Consider the following 12,166-nt stretch of genomic DNA (forward strand, 5'->3'; position numbering starts at 1 on the left):
TACAAAGTGGTATTTAAACATTGTAGCAACTTAATATAATCAAAATCAATTCTTTTCAGCATTGTATCAAATTAGTGAGCATAATCTCTTTTAATCTCTAGTGCATACATAAGAACATATTTTGTCCTATCACTGATTCATAATTTTTCATAATAAAAATTACCCTAGGAATGTTACCTAAGAATATTTAAAAATCCATTCTTTAAAGTGGTCATTAGTCACTTTAGTAGGAAGAAAAAAATAATCTCAGGTTCCTTAAATTAAGGAAATTTGAAAGTGTAAACCATAATATATAATTAAAGATCATGATACACATTTAAAAAATAAACCTTTTGCTGCTTTACTTCCAAGTAATAGGTGGGCAATTAAAATAGATGATCTCATCATATATTTCATTTAAATCAGGAGGACAGGAACACAAAATATAGAGTAAGAAATACAGTGGCTTCTGTCTATACACTTTAGATTTCTTTTACATATGTTAAAACATGAAAGTGATTCCATGTATTATTTTCCTTCATTTTATTTTATTAAAATAGTTACTTAGATGTAGACTAACCTTTAATTAACAGCTCTGACTTAAAGCCTGTGTCACTAGGAAAATTATACCATTCGATTAAAACATAAATTTACAGAAGTCACTCGTCTTGAGTGCTTTTTCATACCATTACTCTATAATGTGGATGTAAAATGTGCTCATAGTATGCTTTTTTTCTATCCATCCAAATCACTGCATGGCAATATTTGCTAGAGGATCTACCTAGATGATTCCCATTTTCCTTTCATAAATTATCACCAGTAGAACAGGAGAGAATTTCACCAAGCTTTACCAAAACAACTGTTTACTCATGGAAACAAAATTAAGTGATAACCTAGCAAAATTATCTATTTACCTACTATCCTTAAAGCTGAATTACTACTCTCCGTAAGAGTGAAAGAGTACTGAAAAAGATATTCACCATACTTTCATGTTTTAAATCCATTCCATTATACTTCCCCTGCTATGCATGGATAAGCAAGTTATTTTACAGATGTTCAGGTGTACATTTTCATACATAAGATATGCAGAAAAACATTACATTAACATTACAAATATTTTTCAAAATAAAATTCTCACCAGAAGGAAACAATTTAAAAATATTTAGAGGAAATAAATGTGCAAGAATGTATAATTACCGTTACAAAAACAATTACTAAGTCAATGAATTAACCTTTCGTAACTAAAAAGCTAATTCTTAAACATCATTCAGAAATAAAATAAGTGCATAAGAATAGAGGAAATATATTATAGTAACTAAAATACATCAATATACGGAATTTATCAACATTACTTACCTCATACAGTAGACAGCCAAGAGACCAGATGTCAGATTTGAAGTTGTATCCATTTTCATGGATTCTCTCTGGAGACATGTAATAAGGTGTACCCACTGCAAAAAGCAAACCAAACAAAACAAGAGGAGTCTAAAAATGAAGATGCAGCTGTGGTAAGAAGTTTTAGACACAAAATTCTAGATTAAAAAATATCACCAAAATAATTCATTAGAATCAGAAAATGGTTTTTGCGAATACTTAAAACTTTTTAACTTCCTCTACTCCCTGACCCTTATACAGCACAGCAACATCTATCCTATATTAAAAAGGGTGTAGTGAGCTGAACTTTATTTCCTTTTGATCGATTCAGGGAGATTCTCGGGAGCATAACTAAAGTAAAATCAAGGAATTCTAACAAGAAAATCTACTCAAGTGATTCACATTGGCTTCATTTCTTTATTAAAAAAAAAAATACGGCTTGCATATCTCAAATAATCAAGCATGATGGTATAATCATGTACTTAATATAAACATTAATATATAACAATTTAGTAGAGTGTATATAAATAAATCATGCTCATTAACTTTAATAAACATTCCTTATAACACAGTTGTAGCTCTTAAAATTATAAATGATATAATCATTACCCTTCAGTACCCTACCTACTACCACTTTTGAAACATTAGAACAGACTTTTGTGCATCAAAGGGTTACACAATAACATATGAAAGGTCACGGACATCCCTAGAAAAATATCTGAGTTATTACTACTGAGACTTTTTTAAAGACAAGATACTGTAGATAATTTTTATTTTTGTTTCTTTTGATGTGCTTATACATGTTTCCCCTTTTTATGGACATTTTACAAAATGCTAACATTATAAATCATAATGTAATAAATTAATATTTATTAAACATTTAAAAATAAGCAAAGGCATGTAAGTTATTTTTTGAAAGGTAAAACAGTTAAGTGACGTTCAAAGTGACTATCTTCAATTTCAGATATAGATGGTTACTTCACAATCATTATCCTAAGGGTTTTTTCTGCCAAATAGAGACCCAAAGTTTGAGAACGAGATTTTAGAATTCTACTTGATTGAGGCAAAACCTACCAAAAAAGATGCTGCTACTCACAGAGAGAAGGACATTTCCCTTTTTCTGTTAATTTTCAAGAACTCCCCAGACAGTTAGTGTAAATCTTAATGAGACTGTAACTCACGGTCCTGAGCAGGGGTATTTAGTCAGAGACAACTGGAAGAGCCACAGCAACAATCAAAATATCATTCTCAAAGGCAGGAGTCAGTTTTCCAAAAGAATAAGGTTGCAAACTAATAGTTGTGTGTGGAAACTATACTGCACTGAAGGTGAAAACGTCAGGAACTACGTATCCACAAGGAATCCTATCTGTACTGGAATCCATTTTTACTAAGAATGGAGGGTCCTAGTCACAATGGACGCTTTCTATGAAAGCGAAGAAATGAAAAAAGAACAGGACCATAGGAGGATAAAATAAATTTAAATAAAATATGAACTAGTCAAATATGAAATTAGTTAAGACAGACCTTAAGAAATAACCTACTTAATTGTAGTACTTATTTTGAGGCAAGGAAGTTTGCCAATGTCTGTCAGGGTCAGAAAAGCTAAGAAACTTTCAGAAACAGCAAGGATTAAACAATCTGAATTGTTATCGGGTAAAATAAACATGAGCTCTCCAGCTTTGGGAGCTTCAACCACCTTCACTTGTAGCTTGCATAAGCGACACTGATTATTGGAGGTATTTACACCCTCCCTCGACCTAAGGACGGGTGGTGGGTACACTTGGAATAATAAGAGGGCTCTGCACAGGCTCCTGGTTTCAGGACATAAAGCAAGTGAGTGGCAGTGAGGAATGTGCAGAGAGAGGCTTCACGGAATCCACAGGGGGCAACTGAAAACACTGAGGCTTGAAGGTTCAGAGTTTACCAAAAGCAAAGGTAATTTTAACCAGTAGCTCTGGGAAACCTGCTGATACATTAGGGGTTTGATAGGAGTGTGAAAGATTGATGATAGGGAAAAAGAACAAATGCTAGCGTTTTACAGAGATTAGCCCCAGCACAACACCTTGACTGCAACACAACTGAACTCACGGACGACCCACAAGTGAAGGAAGCAGAGAAAAAGAATGATGCGGGTATTCAACTGAGCTAAACTTACAATGTAAAACATTTTAATGGGAAGAAAAGCCTTTTCGAGTGAGCTGCTAGCGGTCATTACAAAAAGTGACGTATTGGGTTAACACTGACACTGCAAACTTAGATACTGATTCCTCTTCATATTATAAATAACAAACTTCTTTAGGCTAAATAGGCGGATTTCATTTTAATATTTCAGGTATACAGATCTTGAATATATTAAAATATAAATCTAAGGATACTACTCACCTTTTGATTGACACATCTCCAAAAGAGTCATTATGTAGGAAGAGGAGAAAGTGTGTATCCTGCACTACAATTATTAATTGGATAAAATCATAATTAACTGCTGAACACGGCAGAAGAGGGAATTTCCACTTGCTCCCTCTTACATGCTCCCTAAAGTGCACCTCCATCCTGGACAAGGCTCTTCTACTGACTGACACTGAGCAGAGAGGTTGCACCCCGTCACATAAACAGATTCATCCTTCCTCTCTACCTAGCAAAGAGGTCAAAAAATTTAAGTGCTCAGGAAAATATGAAATATATTTTCATGCAGTGATAGGTCTTCCACATTTCAAATTTAATGGATATATAATTATTTCCTAAAAGCCTTTTACAAAATCCACAACAGCTGTGTCTATTATTACTACTGCCTCAAGAATGTTGTGACTTAACAACTGTACAAGAAAAGGGAGAGTTATAGAATATGATTAGATATTAAAACGATCATGCAAATTACTGTGTGTTGAGGTGCATGGAGACAGCAAGTTGTGTAAGTTTACTAATCTTTTGAGGATTTATGGCTGTAGATACAATGGGAATATATCTTACCATAGCAGATATTTATTTGAACCTCCTGACATACGTGAAAGTAAGAAATCGCTGATAACGTCATAAAAAAAAACAAACAAACAGTAACAGAGAAAGGCTGATATTAGGGGAAAATTGCTAACAACTAAAAACGCTATTGGATCTTTGAAATATACTGATAATCATTCAAATACAAATAAGATGGGAAAAGCTTCACACTGTATATACTCCATTAACAATAAATACGTTCTAAAATTCATCCTGAACAAAATGAAGACCGATTTTCAGAAGTTCTACATTATGCTTAAGAGTCAAAAAATTCTGCTAACATGTTATTATGGAATATATGACTAAATTAATTAATAACTTCCATATTATCAGAACAAGTTAGATGCAGAATTTTTTCAACATTTAGTACTACAATTTCCGCAAAGACTTGAATTGAGAAAAAAATAGAACTACTGAGGCATCTGTTTATAGGTTAGATTGGGTTGCTATTTTTTTTTTTCTTTTCCATTTCGTTTTGTTTGTTTGAAACAAGGAAGACAGGGCAAAACCATTCAAAGATCAGGAAACCTATTTCACATCTTACCTCACTAACTAGCTAGGAACACTTAACCAACTTCTCTTTTTATTCACTTCCCTCACCTCTAAGATGCAGTGATGAGAAAGAAGAGATGATTTGTGAGACCATTTTGCTCTGAATTCTGCAGCACTCATAAAAAAACAAAACAAAACAAAACAAAACAAAAACCTACAAAAATCCAGATGGGAAGTAAAATGGAAAAAAGTAATATAGTCCTTTTTTTCTTTAAGCTATTACATAGGAAAGTGGAGTGGAGTGTTTTAAGTCAGAGAGTACAAACAAACAAATTCAGTTTAGAAATGTTCTCTTAGAATTAAAGCAAACTGCAGAAATGAAAGCTTTGAACCTTTCTTGTTGGGAACATTAAAAGGACCCTAATCATCTTATATCTCAGTTTGATTTCAAAAAAACACACAGATAGACACAACTTTGGGGAATAAGAATTAATTTTCATTCTTTCCTTCATAATCTTAAATCAGCCCAGAAACTATGTTGGCAGACTTAACAGAGAGAGGCCAAATGTATTTAATTGTAAGTATTATCTACGGTTAATACAGAATGGCTGGGTGGTAGAGTAGTATTTCTTCTGCAAAAGAAAATTCTAAAATATAATTTGTCATCTTTTAAGTGCAACTGATGACATTTAAGAGCTTTAATAATGCTGAGGGAGAAAAACTCAGAAAATGTTACTGTTTTTTCTTTAATTTTTTAATGTTTATTTTATTTTTGAGAGAGAGAGAGAGAGAGAGAGAGAGCAGGGGAGGGAAGAGGGAGACACAGAATCAGAAGCAGGCTCCAGGTTCTGAGCTGTCAGTGCAGAGCTGGAGGCGGGGCTCAAACTCACGAACCACAAGATGATGACCTGAGCCTAAGTCATACGCTCAACAGACTGAGCCACCCCGGGGCCCTGAAAACGTTATTGTTATTGTTACCCTGCTCTAGGGACTGTGTAAATGCATTATGTGAATTATCTGGCTGAACTTTTACCAAATGTTTAGTGGGTCCCTACTATAAGGCACACACTGTTCTAGGTGCTGGGGAGATAGAACTAAACAGACTAAGTCCTGCCCTCATGGGGCTCATGCGCTGGTGACATGCGGATCATTATGAAGTGGTCTCAGGACATATTACTACTGTTACCTTGTTTTAGAGAGGAGGCATTGGGAGGTCACATAATTTGCCAAAGATCACAAAATACGTAAGGTGTGGATTTGGAATTCAAACCAGGTATTTGAAACTTGCTTTTAAATAAAGTTACTCCATTAAAACTGACCACTGTGAAATATAACTTAAAAAAATAAAAACAAAACAACAACAGAAAACTGTACGTTTTCAAATAAAGAAGTAGAGAAACCTTCTAAAAGTCGGTATGTACATATGAGAAGCCAGGAATCAGGGTCTGGGTTCAATGGGCTACATGTGGAAATTCCGCTACTCTAACAGCTGCTCTGATTGTTTCAAATACATCCTTGTTACGGTGACTGAGGGGTGAAACATGCAGCTTAAAATCAGATAGTAGCTTCTTCTTAGAGCCATTATTTCAGTCAAGAAAGGACAGAATGTTAAAAATAAATCCGTGAAAGTAGCCTATAGCGCTGACTGAACATATGCTGCCTTTATGGCCCCAAACCACGTCAAACTATGAAGGGGGATAAGCCAAAGAAAATCCACAGAGAGGTGCTAGGGAAAGGTGTGGGAAAAACCAGTATGTGACCACAGGTGGCACTTGGCACCAACAATGAAACTGTTTTAATGCCTGATTCAAGAACACTAATTTTCCAAGCTGAAATCAGAAGCTATATCACACTTGGAAATAGTGTGGGGAACATGAATTGTGCACTCAAGAGACTCCAGTGTGAAAATTCTGATATCTGGCTTGAGTGATGGATGGCCATGCATTTACTCTTCTGCAACATCACAAAATCTGAGAACTATTTATCTCCTTGTGGAAGGTAAAGAGGAATTCAAGCAATCCTAACAACAACAACAACAACAACAACAACAACAAAATTCCCCCGCAATGGGTTTCAAATATTATATAGCACAAGGATCACTATCAGAGTTTTAGTTACCTTTTTTTTTTAATCTATGCCATTTTCAGGATATACAACAAACACATGTAATAGCTAAATTCACACATGTACATGCAAAAAGAAAATTCTCCATCTTTTTTCTCTTCTGGGGGTCATTAGGAAATCAAGTAAAAAAGTGCCATATTGCAACGTTATTAATCTAATTATTCCCATTTTTCTCCTTTGCAGCAGTCAGACAGGAAACACTTCACTGTGAATAATAAAAGCAACTCCGAAGCAAATAGATTTGCTTAAATGGTAGCTAACTAACCTTATTTACTTATACATACCTTTGGAGCAGATTGGCCTTTCTAACTAAGTTTTGTTAAAATTACTTTTTATCTCCTATATTCTAGTCTGTGATGGAGTAAGCCACTCAAGAAGCAGGACTGGTATTAAGGAGAGAAGTCCCTTGAGGATTAAATAAAATTTTGCTAAAAAAAACAAACAAAACAAAATTGCCAATACACTAATAGTAATGATAGAACTTGTCTGCAAAATTTATATTATGTCAAGTATGGTATGTTCTTCCCTAAAAGTAAAAGTACATCACAGTGCAATAAAACACCCATAACGGTCTATAATGAAAATGTGAAATTCTGATGTCAAAATATCTGCCAAAAAAGAAAGTGCTTAATTTCAACAATGCAAACTTCCATTAAACCTCTGACTTTTAAACAGCTTCATCCTATCCTTCAGTCTTTAGAGGAAGATAGAAAAGATTCTCCATGAAGTCTACTAAAATAGTGTGTGGTAAGCAGAATTCCGGCCCCCATAATCTTTGCCCTCTGGCGTCACACCTGTATATCAGATGTTACACAGCATAAGCGACTCTGCAAACGTAAGGCTATAGATTTTAAAACAGACCGATTATCCTAAATCATCAGTAAGATATGCAAGGGAAGGGGCAGGAGAGATTCAAAGTGTGAGAGGAATTCTACCTGCCGTTGTTGGCTGTAAGGATGGAGAAAGAGTTTAAACCACTAAATTTGTGGTAATTTGTTAGGGCAGAAATAGAAAACAAATACAAATGTGTTAATGATCCATGCATTGCATGGTAGACTGGAACATTCAATGTGCTGAGAACCGACTACACACCAAGAACTACACTAGGTACTGGGGGGCTAAGGAGCAAAGTATATGGTTTGAAAATTGTTCGACCCCTTAAAACTCACTGGGTTATTTTGGGATGGTATGAGGTATGTTTTCTAAGTTTTTTTAGGGAAGGCAGGGGAAGTAGGAAAAGCCAATACATTTACCTTAAGAAGACTGAAAGAATAAAATATGGTCTTTCGTAATTTAAATGAAATCTGGTTTGTTCACTAATTGATATGACTGTAATTTAGGTAATCACAACTACCTCAATGTTGAATTAGAGTAATACAAAAGAAATTAGTTCATGTGCTACATGGCACTTAATCCAAGTTGGTATTTGAAGCTTGGCAAGTAATAATTTTTATTATAAATTTTTTATTTTGACCAAAATAAGGTCTCTATCACAAACACATCCATCAGGGATAACTACAGATTACTGATCAAGAGAAAAGTCATGAGGGGTCAATCCTACGGTGAGTTTCATGAATTATTCCGAATTTAAAAATAATTTCTCTGAAAAAAAATCATAATCATTATAGTAATCTCTCTGCTCTTAGAGTGATGAAAATTCCCTATATATGGCTACTTCTCTATTCACCATTCCCATTGAGAGTCAATTATGCTTTAGTTGCAGTAGCAACAAATATATCACACACACCACACACACACACAAACAAGTAGAGAAAGGCTACAAAACAAACCACAGACAAAATAAACCAGATAATTTTTGCTTTATCTCACGGCCGTGGACAGTGCTCACATTTATTATGTATTATTTCTGGTTCTCCTCTTCCTGACCACACAGGAGAATTATGCTACCCGATTCCCTTGAGATAGGTAAGGCCTCGAGACTTGTTTTGGGCAATAAAACAAGATTGGTTGTAATTTGTGTTACAATGAAGCAGAAGAATTTAATTAAGAGCCAGTACGTGATTGTCCATGTTCCCTTACCCTCACGAGCTGACAAAAAGCTATGTTGATAGGAAGATAACATGAGATTGAAGCTGCCTGAAATGACAAGTCACTACATGGAGGAGGGCAGCTGCCCGAGAGGGCCACACAAGGCCCACAGTGGGTGATGAGACATCATATGCTTTAGCGCCAAGCCAGCTGAGATTTTGGTGTTACTCCTTACTGCAACATAATCTAACCCACATGTACTGATACTTTCAATTAAATTCATTCTTTGATGGGCAGCCAGTCTCTAAGCCCATTCATCATTTAATCAATATTTAATATCTATTATGTGCAATGCCGTATTCTAGGTGTTTGGAATACATCAGGAAACCAAAAACACATAGAACCCTTTCTTAATAAAGATTAAATTTTAGCTGTAGGACAGAGACAAAAAGGACGAAGCATAACAAATAAGTTATATATCATATTAGATGGGGTGGCTGGGTGGCTCAGTTGGTTAAGCAACTGACTCATGGTTTCAGCTTAGGTCATGATCTCAAGGTTCTTGAGTTTGAGCCCCACATTGGGCTCTGCACTGGCAGCATGGAGCCTGCTTGGGATTCTCTCCCCCCGCCCCGCCCCTCTGCACCTCCCCTGCTTGCTTGCTCTCTCTCAAAATAAATAAACATTTAAAAAATTTTATAGGGGCTCCTGGGTGGCTCAGTTAGTCAAGCATCCGACTTCGGCTCAGGTCATGATCTCACAGTTGGTGGGTTCGAGCCTCAGAGCCTGGAGCCTGCTTCGAATTCTGTGTCTCCCTCTTTCTCTGCCCCTCCCACTCCCCTGCTCACACTCTGTCTCTTTCTCTGTCTCTCTCAAAAATAAGTTAAAACGTTAATGTTTTTAAATTTATATAAAAAAATTACATAGCATATTACAAAATAAGAAGTCCTAATGAGAAAAGACAAATTATATAAAGTAAGGATCAGGAATTCTAGGGTGGTATAGGAGTAGAAGTCAGGTTCAGTATTAGAGGACCTCAATTTCTTAATTTATAACAGCCATTCTACCTACTTCTAGAATACTGAGGAACAGAGGAGAAAATGTGCTTTAAAACTGCTTGTAAATTATCAGTGCTATACACATATTCGTTGTTACTGTTGTTGCTATTTAATAACAGGAGAGGATTCCTCTGGGTCATTATTATAGGAAATAAGGGTAGTATGGTATGATTTTACTAAAAATCATATATTTGGAATACATAAAAATTATTCTGTGTATTCTGCTATGTTTTTCAATATTTAAAGGTAAAGATACTTGATCCCTTAGCAAGCTACCTCTGAGTCAGAACATTTGCTGAAAAGAGGCTTTAGAGTAAGTTAAGAAGTAAGTGTACCAAAGTATATTCTGTGTTTTGTGACGTGAGAAAAACTACACCTTGACTGCCATGTTCCTATTTCACAGACTTTGGCACAACTGTAGTTTTCAGTTTAGAAGAGCCACTTCCTTAAAAATACGAGCCAAAGTTGCTGGTAGACAGAATGGTTATGAACACAGACTTCAATATCCTAGAGCTCTATTTCCTGTTTATTTCTGAATCTTGGAGCATCAAGAGCAGTGACATCCAGGAGAGAGAGCAAACTCTGCTTTCATATGTGGGTTCCTATGCAATGTACAGAGCAGACTAAGGCAATTGCAGATGGAAATAAACAACAACAAATAAGAAAACACTAATAGAGTAGGAGAAAATGCCACCAGGTACCGATACGGTGAACAAAATAAACTGTTGGGAGAGTAAGCCCACAGTTAGGAAGCCACAGGCCACTCACTATCTTCTAGCTATACAGTCCACTTATCTCTCTGTGCTTCCATTTCTTTGATTCTGGAATGGGAATAATCCATATCTATAGCTCACATATATGTGTAAGAATCTTAGGGAATGGAATGATTTGCAAATTGTACAGAGATACCATGCATGTTATTACCCACCTCCAGAAACACAGCGAACACTGTAAATGACTAATTCAGGAGAATATCTAAGAGTAGGTAGAAAAATCGGAATCTGTCTTTAAGTAAATGGAACAGCATAAAAGCACTGTAAACACAGACCAGTGTTTTCCAAATTGCAGGTCATTACTAATTAATAAGTTGTAAAACCAATTTAGTAGGTTGCAACTAGCATTATTTTCAATAAAATAAAACAGGACAATATCAGAATGCATTATAGTTGTAATGTAAAACACTGTCACATGAAACTTTTGCTTCAATTATATATGGTAATGTTCCTATGGGGTCACAATGTTGCTGGGGTCATTGTAAAGAAATTCTAAAGCCATTTATCTAGACTGTCAAGAAGCTTGATTCAAGGGAGAGAGATTTGTCCTCATTTAAATTTTAAGATGTAGACATATATATATAACAGATTTTCTAACACCTGTAACATTTATAAGGTTGATAATATGAAAAAAAAAAACCCGTCAAGATTCACAGGGATATATATAATCCTACAATTAGTCTCCCTAGCAACACCCTCTGTCCAAATCAATACAGAAGCACTAAATGAAGATCTGACTTCCCATAAATTCATGTACAAAACAAAAGGAGGAAGGGGACAAAAACAAAAGAATTGTCTAGATCACAGATTATAGGCAGTGACACACTTCCTGTTCTATGGGCTGATGAGCTCATGTGTATCTCATGGTATCTCTGCTCAGTTTTGGGCAGCACATCCTAAGAGGCACTCAGAGACAAAGGAAGGCAACCACCAGGACAAAGAAGAACCTGAAAACAGCAGACAATACTGGCCAAGAGTATCCTGAAGACGACGAAACAAGTTCATGGTTACAGTCTTCAGGGCCCCTCATGTTACTCTCCTACTACAAAATTCCAAAAGCTTGCCACTGCACCAGGAATGAGATGTGAACTCTTCTCACATCTGGCCAAGACCCTTCCTTCACCCTCCGCCAGCAAACTTTCTCCAGATTGAGCTTAGAGCGTATCCTGCCTTTGTCCCTTTGCATAAACTGTTCTTCAGTCAGCCTGAGACCTTCTTCCCCAGGTCCCAGGTAGCTGGTTCTTCTGCATTGTGATCTCAGTTCAAACACTGCCCTCACTGAGGCTTTGTCTGACCATGTCCCTTCTAAAATAACTCCCCTCCTAGTCATGCCCTGTCACATGGCTAACAAAAAAACAAAGATGTAAAATGATTATCTATTCC

General features: G+C 35.8%; 1 protein-coding gene across 2 annotated transcripts in view; it reads right to left on the minus strand.

The window, feature by feature from the left end:
- The window catches only part of NEK7 (NIMA related kinase 7), a 159,838-nt gene that overhangs the window by 23,821 nt on the left and 123,851 nt on the right, over positions 1 to 12,166 (minus strand). For both annotated transcript variants that reach the window (XM_053209466.1, XM_053209467.1), the window contains one exon: positions 1,336 to 1,430. In XM_053209466.1, the coding sequence (XP_053065441.1) occupies positions 1,336 to 1,430 (95 nt within the window). The remainder of the gene's footprint in view (positions 1 to 1,335; positions 1,431 to 12,166) is intronic.

Source organism: Acinonyx jubatus, chromosome E4 (assembly GCF_027475565.1).
Source record: "Acinonyx jubatus isolate Ajub_Pintada_27869175 chromosome E4, VMU_Ajub_asm_v1.0, whole genome shotgun sequence".
Classification (NCBI taxonomy): domain Eukaryota; kingdom Metazoa; phylum Chordata; class Mammalia; order Carnivora; family Felidae; genus Acinonyx; species Acinonyx jubatus.